The following is a 22,211-nucleotide window of genomic DNA, read 5'->3' as shown; positions in this document are numbered from 1 at the left end:
TCAAAATACTATGTCATGCATATTGTCACCTCTAATTTACTGAAAATTAGCAGGCAACTAAGCTTCAGAGAATTTAAATGAGTGTAGCAAGTAAGTAGAGATTCTGATAGCCAAGCCTGGGCTAGTTTGATTCCAAACACTATGCCCTTCTCAGGACACCAGATGAGGGGGATCACTGGACCACCATCTAATGATTTCACATGGAAACACCCCCCAAGAGATGTCTTATCTCTATTCAAACATTTCATTCACCTATTAGGGATATCTTACCCACCCCTAGTTTATTCCTGGTAAAATAAAAACAGATGCGTATCTTGTTTCCTATAGGATTTTCTTCCAGGAAGGGAGAATCTGATAATGTGTTCAGTGCTAGGAAGATGGAAACACACACCACCAGGGCTCAGCTGTCTCCTCTTAGCTCAGTGCTACCTGGGACTGGCCATGATGGAGCATTTAAGGAAACTCAGCCAGTAGGGCTTGATGAGTGGCTAGCACTCTTCAGAGCTCTTTGGGGTAGGCACATCTATAAAACAAAACCACATACTCTTGAACCTACTGTTACTTCAGTATCTCAGAAAGGGGAAACATACATCAACATGAATTGAGTGTTAAGAGAAATTTCATGGTAAAGTGAGTTTAAACTTGGCTTTTCAACAAGAGCAGGGTTTACATAGGAAGACAGAGGACATAGATATTTCAGGTGAAGCCTGTACCACAAATGCAGAAAGAGCAGTGAGCCAAGCTGAGTGGTGAATGATGAAAAAAATATCGGAGTGATAAAATCAAGAATGAACAAGCGACCTTAAAAGAAAGAAGCATTTGAAATCTATCCTGAAGACCAGACTCTGACTATTTATAGTTTAGAACTGAAACCAGAATCAAGTGTTGTTTTGGGAAGGTCAGCACAGGGAGAGACAGATGTTCTCATCAGCATCGGTGAGGTGGTTCACTGCTCTCTTGATCTTTAGATCTCTGGGCAGTGGAGTTTCCCATTTCTGTGTCCCTTCAATGGACAGGCAGCTTGTGCAACCTCCAGAGTTAGTTACTGATATGTACTTGTTCTGTTTGGAGGTGTGGGGACACTAGATATTCTGACCAAAGACTTAAAGGGACAGATATTTCAGCATTCTGAGGCCTGGGCAGAGAGCTCAGAAATCTAGGTCATGCTTTTGACCGCTCTGAGGAGTGTCTTATCTGCGATGGTTCCTTGTGGCTCAAGGCTAAAAGATCCACAGTGTGACTCTGATGTGCTTTGCCAGTAGTGTCTCTGACTTTCCCTCAACTGTCTTCGCTGGGCATATCTTTTCACTGCAGTTTTTAAAACAGGTCCCGTTCTTTCTCACCTCGGAGCCTCACGTAGGCTGATCCCTTGGCTCAATATGTCTTTCCTTCTCCCCTTCGCACTCCCATCCATCCATGCTTCCGGTTTCTTTCTAGTCCCTCCCAATTGTGTCCTTTGTCAATAGCATTCGTCAATGCTGTCTTGTCTTTTGTATGATAGCCACTTGACCTCTTACATTCTCTTGGCCATGAGGTTATGGGAACACCACTCACATTCATGTTCTAGGGCAGGTCTGACCAGACTGCCTGGGTGTGCGTTCCGGTTTCACCTCTTACTACTGACATAAGTTCTGGTCAGTTATTCTTTGTGTGTCTCGGGTTTCTGGTCTGTGACACTGGGATGACAGGTGCTACCTCAGAGGGTAGTGAAGAGGAGGGATTGAAATAATGCATGGGAATCATTTAACATAATGCATAGGACGCAGGAAGCATGCCATGGTGCTGTTGCTGCTGTTCTGATAGTGCCTTGTTTATAGCACACATACACCTGTATGTCGAATTGACCTATGTTTTGGAAGTGGTTGGTGTTGTGTTTTCAGGGGTTGGAAGCAAGGACAGGAGGTGATGAAAGTTTAAGTAAGGGCGCTTTCCAGAGAATGGGGAGGAGGAGGTACTGTCATCACATTCCTGGCCCCTATATCTGCACAGCTTCCACAGCTCCCAAGCAGACATGTTTACCTGACTTCCTCAGGCCAGGTTAGGCCATGTCACTAGGGCAGCAAACCCTCTAGGTACCATGGTCCTTGTACCTCGGTCTGGCCTGAATCATATCTTTTGTTTTCATCCAGGGACTAAACTTTCATTTTTTATTTTATATTGTTTATTTATGTTGAGAGAGAGAGAGAGAGAGAGAGGAGAGAGAGAGAGAGAGAGAGAGAGAGAGAGAGAGAGAGAGAGAGAGAGAGCGCACACACCTGTGCACTAGTGGGAGAGGGACAGAGAGAGGGAGAGAGTCCTAGGCAATCCTAGGCAAGCTCTGCACTATCAGCACAGAGCCCGATGTGGGGCTTGTACTCATGGATCATGAGATCATGACCTGAGCTGAAGTCGGACGCTTAACCAGTTGAGCCACCCAGGTGCCCGGGGGCTAAGCTTTTAAACTGTTACACTCAGGCAACTCAGTATGTTGTACAGGGCCTTGTGCAAAGTAGGTGCTTGATGAGTTTTCTTTTTTAAACATGAATAAGTACCTACTGTATTCAGAAACCTGATTTGGGAGAGAAGGAGATACTTACATCGTTGAAGGTTGCCCTGGGTTGGGAGTGCAGGGTCTGGGCTCCAGTCACAGCTGTATACGTAGCTCCAGTCATAGCATAATAATCTTAATAAACGTAACTGACTTATTGAGTAGCTATTAGGTAATACCAAGTCTTCTACTTGTATTATAGCTTTTATCTCTTTATCTCTTTATAATGTGATTGAATAGGTACCGTTTCTGTCTTCATCTAGGTTAAGGACATTGAGGCTTATGTGGCACTGCATTCTAAGCCAGTAAGCAGACCTGGGCTTTGAATTCAGGTCTGCCTAATGTCATATCTGGACCTTTTGTCACCACACTTACGCACACCTGTCAAAATTCCTGAGCCTCAGCTTCTTCATCTGTATAATGAGGCAGTGGTAGTTGGTGGTCCTTAGACATGCTACTAAGTTCTCCAACCCACCTAGTCCCTAATGCTGAGCAGACAAGCATTTGGAGGGCACTTCAGGCCCTTGCTACTGTTGGGCCATTGTGAATATCGGTGAGATGATGTAGACAAAACGCATTGGTGCCCAGCAGGCCTCCTTGCTCCTTAATTTTCTGTTCCTTCCCCTAAATTCTTTGACTTTGTGATACCAAAGAATTATGGTCAGTGTCTCCCAAAACCTGGTCTGCAGGGTTTGCTGGTTCCTGATGACATTTCAGCTAATGGTTGGTGATGAGAAAAATGAAGACAAGGAAGTGAACTGTTCAAAATATAAATTGAGTCCATTATAATGTCTATGTCCCCTATAAAATGGCAATATTAATACATTGTGACATTAGTTTTTCCAGGTGATATACACAATTTATAAATTTAGGTCCAATGACCCAAATTTTTCCTGAATTTTCACTGGGCCATAAAAGCAATTAATTGTCTAAGAATCCAAGAGTAACCGTTGAGTGGGGTGTTTTACAACATCTATGCTAAAGAGAATTTTTAAAAATTTCCACTATGTCACTGACTGAGATTTTTGTAAACTTAAGATACAAATGAATTACAAGAAAAGCAAAATGAAAAACCAGCCATACACAAATACCCAGTCCATATTTTTAATTATTAGGGTGAAATGACATAAAATTATTCTGTCAAGTTGCAGCAAAACCTTCTTCTTCTTTTTTTATTAATAGTTTATTGCCAACTTGGTTTCCATATGACACCTAGTGCTCTTCCCCACAAGTGCCCTCCTCCAAACCTTCTAATTTTAGTACGTATTTCCTTGGGACAGGCAAAAACAGGCTTACAGGTTACACTTGGAATGGCACATTTGAGGGAGGGTCTGCCAGGAAAGTTTAGAGCAGAGCTCTTAACCTGGGATTCATGGATATAAATCAGAAAGCAAGGGAACTTAGAAGGAGCAATATTTATGTATTTTTTCTTTGCTAAAATCCAGCTGAAATTTGGCATGTCTTTTAAGGATACAGTGAGGTCACAAACACGAGTAGCGTTAGAAGTACCTAAGAATTTGGTTCCAAGAGAAGCCAGGGTTACTTTTGTATCATATTTTGAAGATAATCTCAAGATACTATTTACATTTATTACTATTTTGAGATTGTAATAGCTGTTAGTCCTGTTGCTAGATTTGTTAGCGTATCTATCATTAAAGAAACACATGCATTATTATATTGCAATTAAAAAATATTCTAGTAATTGAATTTGTTTTCTTTGTATCCTTAGGTATTTTGTCTCATGCTTTTGAAAATGTAATTTTAGGGGTGCCTGAGTGCCTTAGTCAGTTAAGCATCTGTTGATTTCAGCTCAAGTCCTGATCCCAGTGTCATGGGATCAAGCCTCGAGCCAGCCCTCGCGCTGACAGGGATTCTCTCTCTCCCTCTCTCTTCCCCTTCTGCCCCCCACCTCAAAATAAATAACATTTTTAAAAGATAAAAAATAAAAATGTAATTCTAGGCGAGGTCCTTAGGAGGCACAAGACTGCCAAAGGACCTCCATAGCACAGAAATGCTGGCGGACAGGTCTTCTACACACAAGAAAAGAAGAAGACTATTCTAAAAACACGTTCAAAATTATTTCCTTCATATCACAAACCAGCAGATTGTGCTAGTAAATGTCAGTGGTACACTGGGATGGTTTATTTTCTTTTGCTTTTTATTATCTAATGGTTGAGTCAGTCTGTGTTCCTTTGTGAGGCACCTGGGCATGCTCACTGCTGAATTCAGCACCTGGAGGGGTCAGAGAGGGTCAGGTGGTCACGTTTTTCTCTAGGTTTTAAGGGATGTTCTCAGAGGAAGACCATGATTACTAATTAACTAGCAAACCTGATCTTGAGATTTGCAGTCATTTGCATTTGAAATCCATTAACAAGACCACAGTCACCGCTCACCAGGGCTGCTGCTGCACTCTGTGGACTGGGCTCTTGGTTTTTGTCACTAGGCCGTCCTTCAAGGAGAGTGGGAACAGTGGCCGGAGGCGATGAGGTATGTGTGTGAACCGTGTGATCATTGTTGGCTCTAGATGTGTGTGCAAGTGTGGGTGTGGGTGGACGGGTGCTGATTTCCTTTAGTCAGACCGTCCTTGTAATTGGTGAAACACAGAACTAAACAGCAAACATAATTACACAAATACACACTTAAAACAGGATTCAACTCGTTCAATTTTTTTCTTGCTCTGCGTGCGCACGCATGCGCATGCCCACTTCCGGACTAAAGCTGCGTCTACAAGCGCTACCTTAGCTAACCCTTTGTGCATGTATGTGTTGTGTGTGTGTATGTGGGGGAGAGTGATGAAGGAGTTAGTATTCGGGTAGCAGTTCTTCCTGATTCAGGACATGAGGTGGGGGGAGGGAGGCAGAAGGGTAAGAATAGAGTCTGCAGGAACATTCCTTCTGAAAGGATGCCAAGTTGTGGTTGAGGGGTGGTAATTAGAGAGTCCATTGTGGTCAGGAAATGGAGAAATCTATTGCTATCACCATGAATTGGGTGCCGTAGTGATGGAATAAAGAATTATTCTAGGGAAGAGTCTCAGGTAGTGTGTGGGCAGGCGTTGGTGTGCCAGAAGCTGTGGGGAGTGTGAGAGACTTCATGCGGAGTCTGGGAGGAGGGCATCGAGGGAAAGACACAGGGCCTGCCCTGGCAGAATGAAGCAGAATAGAAGTGCCAAGGGAAGAGAAGGGTGATGGCTTGCTGCCGATGGCCTCTCTCTGGTGAAGCCTGAAGAAAGCTGGGTCCTCACTGGTGCTAGACCCATGTGGGCATTTCCTGGCCACTGAGGTGGGAAGGAAGAGTTTCTGTTGGGGAAGGAGGAGGCCAATATCAGTGCCATGGGCTCACAGAAAAGACTACCCGAAAAGGCTACCAGTGGTCCCTGAGATAGGGTCCCAATGGTGGCTTTCATGTGTTAAAGGGACCTCCTGCTGTCCACGCTGGCCATTGCTCTGATGTCACATTACAGAACAGTGAGTGCAGGTGTGCTGGGTTGGGTGGGCATGAAAGAGGAGGGGCTTTGGTTTGTTATGCTGAGTGGGGCCAACATATATCAGGGACCAAATGATGTGCAAGGACATTCTGTCCTGTACCCCACTTTAAGATAGCTCATCACTATTCCACTCATGCTTTTTCACACATGCAATGCCAGTGATGTTTCTGTTGTCAGCCATTGCCTTGTAGAGTGAGCTTTGATGTGCTGATAAAGTGACTCTACAAACTGCTCCATAAGCGTGGAATACCCATGAGCAGGTGGACTTAGAAGAAGACATTTTCCGTTTAAAGTTGGTTCAGGAGCTGGCTGCAGAAGGTGGTGAGGAAGAAAAGCCTTTGCACACCCTGGTGCTGGGGTCACAGCCTGTCTTCTAGAGATGGTCCCTTGTGGCTCAGATGGGGAAACTGAGGCCCCGAGGGGTTAGACAGTAGCTGGGAGACAATGAACCAACCCAATAAATTTTGCCCAGGAATTTTGAGAAATAGCCTTGACTGGCTAGGCTCCTCTTTTTAAGTTCTTCTTAGTCTCTGTAAAACTAACCCTTTCTTTCCCACTAGATCTCTTGCCTTGTGTTACCAAAGGATTTTTAAAAGAAAGGCTTTGGGGCGCCTGGGTGGCTCAGTCGGTTAAGCCTCCGGCTTCGGTTCAGGTCAGATCTCACGTTCGTGGGTTCAAGCCCCGCGTCAGGCTCTGTGCTGACAGCTAGCTCAGAGCCTGGAGCCTGCTTCCAGTTCTGTGTCTCCTTCTCTCTCTGCCCCTCCCCCTCTCATGCTCTGTCTTTCTTTGTATCAAAAATAAATAAAAACAAACAAGAAAAAATTAAAAGAAAGGCTTAGTCATCACATGCAAATACAGACACTGTATTTAGAAAATATGATAATTGATTATACAGTTTCAACAGGTTGGGCCCCTACCTGGTTGATCTACCTACTTTGCCTAAATAGTTGTAACAGTACCAGGAAAATGACCATTGGCAATTATCCATATAACCAATTTATTTTATTTTATTTTTGAAATGTTTATTTAGTTTTGAGAAAGAGAGAGAGAGAAGGCGAGGGGCAGAGAGAGAGAGGGAGCCAGAGGCTCTGAAACAGGCACTTCGCTAAGAGCAGAGAGCCTGATGTGGGGCTCGAACTCAGGAACCATGATAGAATGACCTGAGCCAAAGTCAGATGCTTAACCAACTAAGCCACCCAGGCACCCATCATATAACCATTTAAATTCAGACAGGAAAAATTACTGTTGGAGTCTGCACAGTTTACGTAGAATAATAATTTGAACCTTCCAAGTGAGCTTTTCCATGAGCAGTCTAATTGAAAGTGCAACCCTCACCCCCACTTTCCTCATCTTCTACCCTGTTTTATTTTTCTCCAAAGCACTTACCACAGTCTAACCTAGATGACAGGTGTACTAATTTTGTTTAATGCTTCTTTTTTTCTAGCCACAAGAGCATAAGTCCCATGCGGGCAAGAATTTTTATGTTTTGTTTGTTGCTGTAGAAGAATGCTTGGCACATTGCAGGAGCTTAATAATAATTGATGAGTGAATAAATAAACTGCTATCAGATCTACCCTCCCCCCCAAAGACATAATATTGATAACTCGATGATGAATAGTCATGGAAAGTGTGCATCAGCTGCTTGTTCTTGGTCTCATGGAGAATTTAACACAGTGCCGTGGGCCACACACTTAAAGTGAATCGACTTCTATGGATGCCTAGAAAAGCACTTTTGAATCCCCCAGAGGACTGAAATGTTGCAGAATTTTCATTTCCTTTTCTTTCTGTAAAGCTTTCAACCCCATGATTATCTCTGGAAAGACACAGCCATCTCCTGTCCATCGTACCTCCTCTTAATTTACCAGCCTTAATTACTCAGAAATATATGTTTCCTGCACTGCCTGACATTTGGAGTCAGATTCTGGTTTGAAGCTGAGCTCTAAGTGCTGCACCTTGGGCACCCTAATTTCTTTCAAGCTCAGTTAACTATTTGTAAACCAGAGATAATAACAGTCCCTCCTTGTAAAGTGGTTGTGAGAACTGATGGAAATAATGCACGTAAGTGCTTAGCCTTGTACTGTGCACATTCTGAGTACTTAGTTAATGACCCAGATACTGTCTGATAAATCCGCAATCTCACAACAAGCCTGAGCTGGTGTATAACATAGGGCACTATGACATCGACTACAGAGTAATGGTTGAAAGTTCCGGCTGTCGAGTCCAAAGGCCAGGTGCTGAAATTGTGGCTTTGCTTCTCTTATCAGCTGTGTGACATCAGGCAAGTTATTTGACCTTGGTGAAATTTTAATTTCCTCATCTGAAAGTGGGCTGTCACAGTAATTAACCTGGGTTGTCATGAGGATTGCATGCAACAACTTATGTAACCTTTTAGCACACTCACTCAATCATCAGTAGTTATTTTTATCAGTATTATCAAATTGCACAATTTTTGTTATATGGAATAGAATATTTAAAGATTGATGACAGACTGTCAAGTAACAGTTTTTTTTAACACTTTTCTTTTAAAAGCAATTTAAATTACTTTCTTATTGTATTTGCCTTTTGCTGTTTGTCTTGATTTTGTTTTCCTAAGTTGCATTCCTAAATTAGACTGTAAATTTCATCAAGATCCTTGTGATTCTGAAAGTAATGTCAACGAGATGATTCCAAAGAAGGTTTTTTTTTTTTTTTTTTTTTTAAGGCTAAAGGAAATGTTTCTCTTCTACAGGTAGAAAATAATTATTGTTGTTCCAAGGGCGCCTGCGTGGCTCAGTTGCTTAAGCATTTGACTATTGATTTCACCTAAGATCATCATCTCAAGGCTCATGGAATTAAGTCCCACATGGGGCTCTACACTGACAGATGGAGCCTGCTTGGGATTCTGTTTCCTTCTCTCTCTCTCAAAATAAATAAACATTAAAAAAATTATTACTATTGTTCCTTAGAGCAGGTAACCATATTTAAGTATATGACACAAAAAGACTTTTGATAAGAGGCGGGAAGCTTTTTTTAATGCAAATGATACATTATTCAGGAAGTCTTATTTAGCTATGCCTATTAATTATCTATTGCTGCATAATCAATTACTCCCAAATTTCATAGCTTAAAACAAGAAATATTTTTATTTCACATTTTCTATGCATTAGAAGTGCAGGAGTGGCTTAGCTAAGTGGTTTTGGGTCAAGGTGTCTCATGACATTGTGACCAAGATGTCGTTAGGGACCGTCGTCGTCATGTGAAGGCTTGACTGGGGCTGGAGGACTGACTTCTGAGATGCTTCCTTTCCCTGGCTATTGGTGAATGGCCTCCGTTTCTTGCTGTTTGTTGGACCTTTACATAGGCCTGCTTGAATGTCGCTGTGACACAGAAGCTGGCTTCTCCAAGAAGGGAAGCAAGAAAAGGAGCAGGGAGATGATCCAAGAGAAATAGAAAGGAAGAAGCTGTGCTGCCTTTTAAAACCTAGTCTTGGGAGTCACACACCATCCCCTCCGCCATACTGTTTGTTAGAAGTGAGTCACTGAGCCCACCCTACTCTCAAAGAGTGAGGGATAGGGGATTTGACTGCATCTCTGAAGAGAGGAGTATCAAAGAATTTGTGGACTCTTTTTTAAACCACCATATCAGGGGCACCTGGGTGGCTCAGCCAGTTAAGTGTCTGACTTTGGCTCAGGTCATGATCTCATCATTTATGAGTTCAAGCTCCCCATTGAGCTCTGTGCTGACAGCTCAGAGTCTGGAGCCTGCTTCGGATTCTGTGTCTCCCTTTCTCTCTACCCTCTCCTGCTCATGGTCTCTCTGTCTCTCAGAAATAAACATTAAAAAAATTTTTTTTAAAGCTACCATGCCATAATTTTGAATAATAATGAATTTTATTTTATTGCACACTTTACTCAGAACTTTCTATGGATATTTACACTGTTCTCAGTCTTTTGCTGTTACATGTTTTATATCAGCCCCAATGAAAAACCTTTATCTGTACCTCGATGTACAAGTGTATTTGTGGGCTAAATGTCTACAAATGAAATTCCAAATTGAGTGTATGTAGTTTTAATAGTTTTTGTCAAATCTTCATCAAGCATATGGTGTTTATGGTTTAACTGCGGGTACAATGTGTGGGTACATTTTACATCATAGTGTCTCACACAGTGTGTTTATACACAATGGCGAAACTTAAAATAAGCAATCTCCTATCTCATAATTACTAGCAACCACCAAAGGGAAGAAGATATGACCACTTAGGTAGGCATTCTGATAACTTCTGTCCTTGCCAGTGAAGATGAGCTCACTCTTTGCCTCATTAGCCAAATTTGTTTTTTTCAGGCATGGAAGATTATTAATTTTTATGGAATTTTATATGCAAATTTAATATTATGGGAGATTAATATTATAGGCCTTTGGGATGAGGTATTGGGAAAGAAAGATTGGAATTGGGTAGTTTAGTTTAGAAGACGCAAAGTCATCCTTATAGGGAAAAGCACAGCCAGCCACATTTCCTTTCACAAAGTAAGAGGGCATTATGTTGACAAAGAACAATTTCTCATCAGTGTATAGGAAGCAAATCCTCTTGTTATTTAATCCTTTGGTGAAGGACTGTGGAGAATGTGGAGCTTTCATGAGGACACATTGATTGGGTAGAGAATGAAGCTGCAAGACAGAATGAAACAGTAAGTTTGATATTCCCAAGCTGGGAGCTTTAAATTGGGACCTGAAAGAACAGGGCTGTGCTTTTTTAGTAAAGCTAGTGTGATTTACAAGGCAGCATGGAACAGAAGCTGTGGATGTGGGTGCGGAAAGTGGGTCTTGAATGGGCAAGACTGACACTCTGCCTCCCATTGATTCTTCCTGACTTTCTGCACCTGTGTCTCAGGTAGTGTGTGAGTCACTCAACATGTGAGGCCCTAAAGCACTAAGCAGATAAGAGATCAGAAAAGGTTCATAAAGACAGCAGCCAGGAACATGTGTCAGCCATTTCATGAAACACTGAGTGAGGTGCACTGCCACACTCACTGAAAGTGAGTGAGCATATGTCTTAGGAACATCCTGCTTCTTACCCAGCATCCACTATCTTGTCTAAAGCAAATAATAACATAATGACATGTAATGCTTTGAAATTTGAAGTGTTTTTATTTGATTTTCAATAAGAAAGTGATGATAGGTAATGATAACAATAGGTATTGTTAGTTTCATTTTTACAGATAAGAAAACCAAGACTCCAGGGGCACCTAGGTGGCTCAGTCATTTAAGCATCTGACTCCAGCTCAGGTCATGATCTCACGGTTTGTGGATTTGAGCCCCACGTCAGACTCTGGGCTGACAACTCAGGGCCTGGAGCCCACTTTGGATTCTGTGTCTTCATCTCTTTCTGCCCCTCCCCAACACACACTCTGTCTCTCTCTCCTTCAAAAATAAATAAGCATTAAAATTTTTTCAAAGAAAACCAAGACTCAAGAGTATTAGGGAAATTCTTTCGGCTATGACAGCAAGAAATGGTAGGGCAGGAAGTCAAGCTCAAGTATTCTCATGCTTTATGTAGCATGTTCTTTGTTCTGAGAAGGAGAACTTGGAGATAAGATGAAGGAAAATACTCATGAAATATTTAGCACAGTATGCCGATACTACCAGTAGATACTTAGGAAGGAAATAAAGAGGAAGAAGTGAGCCTAATTTTTATGTTCTGGGAGCTCATAATTTGAGGAAGAAAAGGGATATTGTAAACTTCAGTAAGTAGACACACCTTTGGGGAGAACACCTTAGGAAAACTTATGTGCTTAACCACAAATCAGCTGGGGGTAGAGTGTATACATTGACATTCTAGAGCTTTGATGAGTCTGATAATTTCACAAGGTGCCACCCATCCCCTATGACTCCCTCCAAATATGTTACTTGGTTTTTTGTTGTTACTGTCTCCAACTTAATTTTTGTCCCATTGTTCATTGTCCTCAATTTGCACCTGCCACTCCTCTTCCCACCCTAAAAGATAGTGTCATATGATATTATTAAATCCACTGATGAACTCAAAATTTCCAATGTGATTTTCAAAACGGTAGTGGAGGGAACTGAATATTAAAGTCATTCAGAGCTTTTAAAACCTACCCAGAAAAGTTCAAGATGTTAGACTGATCATAGGACTTTATTTTCCTTTCCAAATTCCACTGATATTCTTATAAAGATGTACCAAATGAGTCTGTAACAAAATGGAAAAAGAAAAGCAGACATGACCATTGTGCTGGGTATAGCAGAACAGAGAATATCTCAGCTCATAATCAGCCTGAGGAAAGGGGTCTGTAGAGTAGGGGGCAGTTCTGCTCAGAGAAATCACTGGGCCCCGAGCTAACAGTAGGGGAGGATAGAGCAGCAAAGGGGTATGAACCAGTGTTCAGCTATGATTGGGCTTAATAAATGGGCTGTGAAGAGCATTATCTTCCAGCAAGTGGATTTACTAGTGTATGTGTTCTTTATAAAGAGATGGTTTCGAGTTATTTCTTCTTATGTTTACAACCATATGAAGGCTATTATTCATATGACAAATAGCTACAAAGATCATATGGAGAGGGAAGTATATTCTGTATATTTCTGTATATTCTGAAAAAACCTCCCTAGAGATCTAGAGATATTGATTATGTCTCCTTCACACTTCAAAAGTGATTGGTTAAAAGAAATCTTGACTTGGATCCTTTTGTAAAGTAAATAACTGCATTCCAATTTATATTATTTTTATGTCCAATTTTTTTCTTTTTCTCTTTTTCAATTGGACTCCTATTGTTACTGGCAATATTCTGGGGATAAAAGCATAAGGTTTCTCATTTTGTCCCTCCCTTGCCCCTCAGGAAAGAGGAACAAGGTTCCTGAGCAAGGACACAGAGCACCTTATGGTGTTTCCATTCACTCTTGCTCCTGACGTAATCAGCAAATACTCATTTAGAGCACTTGCCAGGGGCATCTCATGAGCCACTGTGGAGTTCTTCCCAACATTTTCCCCATTATAGAGCACAAAGAAAATGATGGTGGCATTATTAGGCTAACTGAAAGGGATCTGGATTTCCAGAAGAGGCAATGCTCAACCGGAGAATGGCCCAGTCCTGTACTCTCTACCCCCATACCACCCAGCTGTGGATAGAACCAGAGATTCAGAATCTCTGACTTTCAGGCTGAGAGGGATAATTCAGGGATGGGTGAGTACTCTCACTCACTGGCCTCTAGCAACTTAAAACTTAGGAGAGGAAGATATACTGTCCTTAGAGTTATAAGTATAGGTACAGATAGAGTGCTAGGGAGCAAGAGAAGGAGGGAGGGTTAATTTTTAGTCTCAGAGGAGATATTGTTTGAACTGAAGAAACACAATTCTGGTAAGTATAGAAGATAGGGTTGGAGAAGAGTGTGGGTGTTCCTGTAGTCATGAAGAGAATTATGCCTTTGGCACATAGACTTAGAGTGAATTTCAGCTCTACTGTTTATCATTGCAGATAAGTTTTATACCTTTCTGACCTCTGTTTCATTGCTCATAAAATAGAGATGAATAAAACCTGTATATCAATATTATAAAGATGACTAGTTAGTGTCTGGAAAATACATAGCATACAGAAGCACCAAACCTTAGCTAGAGTGATTATTAAGTGTTAGACTATAGGAGTGTTTAGGTGGCTCCATTGGTTAAGAATCAGACTTCAGTTCAGGTCATGATCTCATGGTTTTTGGGTACAGGCTCCAAACTAAGAGTGTGGACCCTGCTTGGGATTCTTTCTCTCTTTCCCTCTCTCTCTGCCTTTCTTTTACTTGCTCTCTATCCATCTGTCTATCTCTCTCTCAAAATAAATAAATAAACTTAAAAACATTTAGACTCTAGATGATACCATTTCATCTTGTAAGTAATGAAAGCCATTACAAGCTCATGAGGCCTCAAAACCAATAGCCAATGGAAGCAATTCTGCTACTCTGCTCTCCTCTTCCCTTTTCCTTTACACTTTTTACTAAGACTGATTCATGATTCTGCTGATGTATAGTCTCCTATAACTCAAGGGGATACAAGAAACTAGATCAATGAAACTTATTTTAGAAATCATTCCATCACACTACCCAACTTGACAATGGATTTATTTACTGCTTCTATGTAAGATCTTATAGGGGAATTTCATTCTCCATTCTGGTTGTGTATTGATTGTGACTCATCAGCTTCACTCTCTCTTGAGTGACACATTTCTGCATTATAGTATAGCTTCACAGAGTCTCTCATGATTTTAAAGCAGTGCTATATCTGTGTATATAGAGGTACATTCTCACCCAAAATGTGAAAGACAGAGCTGTGTCCTTACCTAAGAGGCAGTGAGGTCATAAAGACAATCCTTAAGGTGGAAGTCAGGATTCCTAATTTTGCTACTGACTTGTCCTGAGCCTTGGGAGCATGTCATTTAAACACATAGACCCGCTCCCCCCCCCCCCAAGTCCTTCACTGGTAAAATGGAAAATTAGCCTGGTCATTCTCATATCTCAGTAAGGCTGCAAATATAGAATGCAATCTGAGTAGAATGTTGCTATCTTAGGTTAACAGATAGGATATTTCTGTGGTTCTCAAAACTTAGCTCAGTTAATGGCATGAAATGTCAAGCTTTCCCTTTCAAAGACAGCAAACATTATCTAATAAAATGCCATTGGAATTTGACACAAGTGACCAAAAGATATGACTTAGTTAATGTTTGAGAGAGAGAATAAGAGAATGTTAACCTGTAAAGGGGAAGCCTTCTAGAGAATGGTAGTAGCAGGTCAGAAGAAGGAGGTGGTAAATGCAGTGGCATCCAGGGTAACTCTGGGGAGGATGTGGAGTGAGTGACGGGGGAGTTACGTTTTTTGCTACCTAGAGGATAGTGCCACCGCTCAAGCCAGAATGAAAATTGTCCTTCACAAAGGACAAAGTCCCACAATGGAGGTAACAAGAGAAATTTCTAGAAAGGACTACCTGCAAGGCATAATCCTAATCTGAACATGCACAGGGTGCTTCACTCCATGTCAGGAGAAAACCTTAAACACAGTCTGTGTGTTTCTGGCCTAAGTAAACCTGCTCAGAGACCATGCCAGTCATGGTCCCTGCTTTAACTGTTTCGAATTCCTCTTTCCTTCAGGTCCTGTTTCTGTGTTGATCATCACACTCACCCTTAGGAATGTGGTATTTTATTTTTTATTAGGATATTTTCCATGTTGCTGGGCTCTGTGTCTGGACCTATGGCATCAACATCCATCCCGGGAGCAGTCCCCCTACTCTCTGGGCACAGGTCTTCTTGTATCTTTCTCTGGCATGAGAAGGTTGAATGAGTGAAGGTTACTTTACCTAATCCCCCCTTATTAGTGAGAGGATATTTCAAGGCCTACTTTTATGTTCAACCTCTGAATATGAAGGATAATGGTTTTAAAGTTTGAATTCTATGAATCTTTAAGACACAAAATTTGACTTAAAATACTCTCTATATTGAGCACCCCAACAAGACCAGTTTCATGGTTGACTCCAGCATGTAGTTTGTTTGGTTGGAAGCACTGACCTGGGGACCACAAGATGCTGCCTCAGACTTCACAGAGGGAGGACACCATCTGTGCAGGACAGTCTGTGGTAGGAGGTTCTGGAAATTAGATGTATTGAGGAGAAGGATACTCAGTTCCAAGGTGGCTTATAGCAGCAGTCAGTTGATAGGTATCAAGTCCTTTATGGTGTGGAATGCAATACCTTGAATCAAATCTGATGGAGATCAAGAGTGGATTGGAAGAAGGGGACAGGAATAGGTTGAGGTGAGTTTTGAAGACTGAGGTTGTGGTAGGCTCAAGAATATTCTACTCGGTGAGGGACCCTCCAAGAGCTGCCAGGATGGATAAAGTAGCCACAGAGAACTACATTCAGCTGTTTGAAAAATTTGGTTCTAGTCCTTGACTGTGTGACTCTGAGCAAGGTGCTTTGCCTACTATAACTTTTTAAATTTATGCATAAAATCAAGGAGTAACTTGAGTAACTATTGGTTCCACTTTTGGTTTTTAACTTCATGGACACCATACCTCAATATAGTTCTGCTTAATAAAATATGTTTATTATAATTTATAAGCCTATAATAAGGTCACTTTCTGAAAAATAGCTGCATATCACAATTATTTGTGGATTTTTAAAAAAATTAGGTATCTAGACCTTAACCCCAGAGATTCTAAATGCTGAACATCTGACTTAAACTTCTTAGAAAAATATTTAAATCTTATGAGGATTTGTAACAACTTTTAACATAAGTAAGTGTGTTATTTCTGTATTTTTTTGAATTTGGCCTTTCTCCCTGGGAATTCAGAGGTAGCCTATCAGTTACATTTAGTTGTAGAATTCAACAGCTCTCATCCAAACTGTGGTTTCCGAATATGGTTCCCACTGAAAAGAACAAAGCCTCTTTGGAGATGTTTGAATTGAGACTGGGGGCAGGAAATGTGCAAAATGAGCCTAGGTCATTGATTATAACAGAAAGCAAGGAAACTATCAAAGACTAGCAGGGACCAACTTGAAGAGACTCCCTCTGGGTAAAGATGAGGCAAAATGAGCATTAGTGATAATAATATCAATGGGTGGGTACAGATGTGTTTCAACCCATGAGTTCGTAAAAATATTGGACAAATGTTCTCATTGGTCCTCTTCAGAGGATGGCAGGGCAACAACTCCTTATTCTGAAAGTCAGAAAATAGAGTCAAACATTGATACTACCTCTCCTATATGAACTGTAGCTTTATGATCTAAGTAATAGATGGGAAATTTCTCTCTATAGTAACATTTCATCCGGTATATGGTAGAATTATAGTATCACTGTCACAACTAATCAAATAATGGATCTAAGAAATGCTTAGATCTAAAAAATGGCTAATAATATGGCACAGGGAGACTCTGCTAGATTTTACGTGTCTCCTGCTAAGACTGTATACTAGCTGTGAACTGTTCTTGCTAAAAAAATCAAACCTGTACTCTAGATCTGATCATTAATTTTCAAGAAATATAAGAGTAGAGAAACATGTTAGGATACACACTGATGCAATTGACAAAATCCAGATCAACAGAACAAAACTTTTGATTAAAAAATGTTTAACAGACACAAACCTATTACAGTATATAAATCTTGCTTACATCCTGATGAAAGTAGAACAAATTATAAAATTTCAGACAATGAGGGAAATTTCGACATTGACTAAATATTTGATGATTAAGGAATTATTTTTAAAAATGTTTTTCATATTAACAACAGTATGTCATTTGGCTTTAATGAAATTTATTTTTAATGCTTAAATATTAAATAAAAAAATTTAAGTATCTCTACTCTCATCATGGGGCTCAAACTCACAACCCTGAGATCAAGAGTCTCATCCTCCACCAACTGAGCCAGCCAGATGCCCTGATTCTTAGATATTTTCAGATTAAAAGCTATCTAAGATTTGCTTCTAAATAATCCAGAGTTAGGGAGAAAAATAACTGGGAATAAAGGCAAAATGAGATTGGCCATGAATTGATCATTTTTTTAAAACATTTATTTATTTTTGAGACAGAGACACAGCGTGAATGGGGGAGGGGCAGAGAGAGAGGGAGACATAGAATCTGAAGCAGGCTCCAGGCTCTGAGCTGTTGGCACAGAGCTTAATGCCGGGCTCAAACTCTTGAACTGGGAGATCATGACCTGAGCCAAAGTTGGAAATTGAACCAACCGAACCATTCAGGCACCCTTGAATTGATCATTTTTAATCCAGGTGATGGGTAAATCCATAAATGAGTTACTCATTTTATGTTAGATTTGAGCTTTGCCATTAAAAATTACCAACTGTATATGAAATAAAACTCAAATCTTAAATTGTCCTCTCCCCCCCCCCCCTTTTTTTATAGATGGCAAGAAAGAAGTTGAAGTATTTCACGACTTTGGAGCTTATGCTCAGTGCTCTTCTGCTTGTGGTGTTTATCATCACTATTCCTCTGTTTGTGCTTTCGGCCACGGATTCCTTGGAATCTAAAGGTAACAAGGAACTCTGGTGTTCTCCTTCCATGTGGTGCTCTTGTCAGAGCAGAAACCTCATACACAGCAGGGAAGTGATGCCTTCCTATCCACTGGTGTGAATGTGTGAGTGTGGAGTGTGTGTGTGTAGGGGGATGTGATATGTACCTTGCTGAATCCCTGACTGAAACTGGGGCGGCCACTTAGGTGTTCTGCGTGGGCCCAAGGTGATACTTTTATTTCCCAGTTCGCGCAGGGCAGGATTCAGCAACTGACTCTTGAAATACATTTACTGAATTGCATTGAATAATTCTAACTTTGTTAACAATAGTAATCAACGCTTATTAACTAATTACCCCTTATATGCAAGGCAGTCAGGTAAGTTTATAATCAATTAAAGTATTTTGGGCCAAAGTTCTGTTCTTTAAAAACCAGAGCTATTTAAGTAAGAGTTGATTGAGCTGTCTTATTCTGAAAGAAGGGCTGGGGTGTGCTGAGTGGTCATCTAGGACCAGCTTCTGCGAACCAAGGCTGACCTGTGGCGAGAAGACGTCTCTGCCCCTCCTCCCTCCACCCCAGCCCTGACAATGTCTACTTTTGTGGGGAGTCAGATCAAATAATCCCAAAGGTTGTTCAAGTCTTAAAATCCTATGATGTTGAAGATGGAACCAGACTCCTTATGCAGAAACTGGCACAAATATGCAGTTCTCTTAAATCACCGCTTTCGAATTGGAAAAGAAATGAAAACTAATTAAAAGCCTCATTGTCTTGTCTTAATGTCTTCATTAACTTCCGGCAGAGTGACTTAAAGAAATCTCACTTCCTTGTTTTGGAATGCAAAATAAGTGTCTTTTTTTAATTGACTGATTTTTAAGTCTGAATCAAGGCCCTTGGGCAGGTCCTAACTGCCAGTTTTTAGACAGGTGGCCTCCCTTACAGTTTTTGTCATAGGAGGCTTTTATACTTACATATGTATGTCATCACTCAGAAGTGTTCTGTGTTTAGGGGATGAACGCCTACTGACTGAGCCGCCAGAATTGAGGTTGTGATGATTAGGGCAGTAACATTCAAGCAAAGCAACCCCATACACCCATACACTGGACATGTTCTGTGTGCAAACCTGTCATGAACAGGCCGCTGGGGATAAAAATAAGGGACCAGAGCAGTCTGCACATGTTTCTGTACAGGGTCAAATACCTCATACTTTTAGATTTTGCAGGCCATATAGTCTCTGCCAAAACTACTTAATTTTGCCACTTGTAGCACAAAAGCAGATAGAAATAATACATTAAAAAATGGGTGTGGCTGTGTTCCAGCAATACTATATTTGAAAATCAGGCTGTGACCTGATTTGGCCCACAGGCAATAGTTTTCTGACTCCTGGACTAGAGAAGGTAGAGAAGGTGGATTTGGTTCTTAGTAAATGCAGTCAGCTGGAACAAAATGAAGCTTTCTAAAGTGAAAGTGTACATTTCTTCTTCTTCTAAAGTGAAAGAGTGAATTTCAGTCAGTAGTGGAGTTCATGCAATTGGAGGCCTTGAAAACTGTGACGATATTGAATACCTGTGATAGTATATCTGACTGAAGGTCCTTTTGTATTTGTTTTTGGGGTGTCCCAGATCCTGGGACAACAGTTACCCCAGATCCAGGGACAGCGAGTACCACCCCGGGCTCTGCTCAGTGCCCAGAGGTCAATGAAGTGGAACGGATAAACTGCATCCCTGATCAGCCACCAGCAAAGGTTTGAATGATGGATCTTGTTTTCATGCCAGAGTTTATGCCGTTGGGTAGTTTTGGTTGTTGTTTATTTTTGTTGTTTTGTTTGTTATCTGTGTGTAACTCCCAGAGACGTGCTTACATTGCAGCTACTGGTGGGTCAGGCAGACGAATCCTGTATCCGTACTTGTAGGCAGAACAGCTTTGGGAGAGGAAGAGCTAGAAAATTCCTTTGCCTTGACAGATTAAGTTAAATATGAATTTCAGTTAAACCATGAATACATTGTTAGTCTAAGGATGTCCCATGCAAGATTTGGGACTTATTTATACTACAAATATATTTGTCCTTTGTCTGACAACACTACTTGGTTCCTGGTTCTCTCTCTCTCTTACTGCCTCTGTTTCTTGCCTTCTCTCTCTCTCTGTTTCTCCTGTCATGATTCCAAAATGTTATCTAGAATCTACAATAAAAAGTCATACACATGCATGAAACATTATTTAAAATGAGGACAAAAATTGAAAAGCCATGCTTTGGAAGGAAGATAATAAATAGCAGGTTAAAGATAATGCCGGCATGTTGGTATTTACCTTAGGGCAGTATTTCTTGATCATCTGCCGAAGTCCAGTTGGATATTATGATTATAAAGTTTATTGCGTGCACTGTGCCCGTCACTTTTCCCCCTGAGAGTGCATGAAGGCCAAATGCAGCCTTCTGAGTGAAGTCCACTGGTGTGAAAGGGCACGTGTGTGTCGACACAGGACGCCTGCTGTGTGTGACGCCTGGGCACGTGGCACTCTCACATGTATCTTCCAGCCATCCTGTTGTTGGGACTCTGGAATCCTCTGTGATGCTCTTGAGAGTGGCTGTTTGGTTAATCTGAAGGTCCTAGTACCACCAAAAGATATTTTTTTCTTTTCTATTTTTTTTTTTCTTTCACACTTTTGGAAGCCAGAAGTCCCAAGTCAAGATGCTGGCAAGGTTCATTCCTTTTGAAGGCGGTCAGGGAGACATTGTCTGTGCCTCTCTCCTAGCCTCTGGTGGTAGTGGTCCATCCTTACCATTCCTTGGCTTGCAGCCACATTGCTCCAATTCTGTCTCTGTCTTCACATGGCTTCTCCCTGTGTGTGTGTCTTTGTTCAAATTCCCCATTTCCACAAGGATACTTGGCAGATTGGATTAAGGGCTTACCCTATGCCAGTATGACCTCACCTTAACTCCTTACCTCTGCAACAATCCTATTTCCAAATAAGGTCACAATATGAGGCACTAAGGATTAGGACTCCAATGTGTCTTTTCTAGGGACATAGTTCAGCTCATAATATGGCAAAGTCATAGACACGGGAACTGTGGAAAGAGGGAATTGTTACAACTTGAGCCTTTGCTGTTCTGACTGGGCATAGATGCTGAGTCAATGAGAAGCAACACAGCAAAGAGTGAACAGACGAGGTCCCCCGTAAGGTGTGATGGACTGGGGCTGGGGGACTGGGAAGTTAAGGCAGAAAAGGGAACCAGAGGCATATAAGTAGTTTGGCCTAGAGAAGATGCCTAAGATTGGAGCAGAGTGACAGAATAAAACTAGTCAGGAAGTCCAGATGCTGTGTTGAAGGCAAGTGAGAAATCCGATCTGGGAGATAGCTCAGGCTCAGGAAATCCCCTGGACAGGACAACACAGAGTTGTGACCAGCTGTCACAGGGCCATAGGGCAGCAGCCTGGACATCAAACCTGCTAAGGTAGGAAACAAATCCAGTTCGACCGGCATAGCCTACCAAGACTATCATAGTGTTCAATCCCCTGCATCTTGGCATCTTGCCCTGACTGAAATGACCCTGGCCTTCTCTTGGATTAGTGAACAGAGTTGCCTGCTGGGAACAGGAAGAAATGAAGCTGAACAGAAAAGGTGGATTTAAATTTTCGAAGACCTTGGAACTCAGAGGAGGTTGGGTTTTGATGTGATCTACAGTGGCTGGGAACCACCACTTCAGGCTGAATGGAATCATGTAATGAGAAACAAAGAAAAAAAATCAACAGGCAGGAATAAAGGAAAAAGAAGATATCAGGGAGAATAAGAGGCAGAGCATTCTGGTAGGGGGTCAAATCTCATAAAATTCAGCATTTCGGTGATAAGTTCAATTAAATGAAATAGTTTTCTTTTCGTATATTCTTGGTCAAAGAGAGAAGCCAAGTAAATAAATAACTGGAATATAAAACAAAAAGTCATAAGATATAAAAGAAATATGATACAGAAGAGAAGAGATTAATATAAAAGAGAAGATGACAATATGCAATTAAAGATAAGTAGGATTTTGACACATATGGGAGGAAAGCAAAGTGAATTCAAGATAGAAGTGTGTAAACAAAGTAATGGAAGAGGAAATTGTGAGGCACATATGTAGCATATTGAATGGTGCGATATGGCCACGATATTGGGTGGGTGCCAGGGAGAAGATAATGTAAGGTAGATTAGAGCTGGATAAGAGAGGACCATTAATGTGCTGCTTTGT

General features: G+C 41.2%; 1 protein-coding gene across 3 annotated transcripts in view; it reads left to right on the top strand.

Annotated features, from left to right (window-relative positions):
* The window catches only part of LOC115277969 (maltase-glucoamylase, intestinal), a 103,060-nt gene that overhangs the window by 311 nt on the left and 80,538 nt on the right, over window positions 1-22,211 (top strand). For 2 of the 3 annotated variants that reach the window (XM_029922397.1, XM_029922391.1), the window contains exons 2-4: window positions 4,971-5,014; window positions 17,887-18,013; window positions 19,612-19,733. In XM_029922397.1, coding sequence (XP_029778257.1) covers window positions 4,971-5,014; window positions 17,887-18,013; window positions 19,612-19,733 — 293 coding nt within the window. The remainder of the gene's footprint in view (window positions 1-4,970; window positions 5,015-17,886; window positions 18,014-19,611; window positions 19,734-22,211) is intronic. The other variant, XM_029922402.1, reaches the window with a different exon arrangement.

Source organism: Suricata suricatta, chromosome 2, assembly GCF_006229205.1.
Source record: "Suricata suricatta isolate VVHF042 chromosome 2, meerkat_22Aug2017_6uvM2_HiC, whole genome shotgun sequence".
Classification (NCBI taxonomy): domain Eukaryota; kingdom Metazoa; phylum Chordata; class Mammalia; order Carnivora; family Herpestidae; genus Suricata; species Suricata suricatta.
This window is presented reverse-complemented; position numbering and strand designations above follow the sequence as displayed.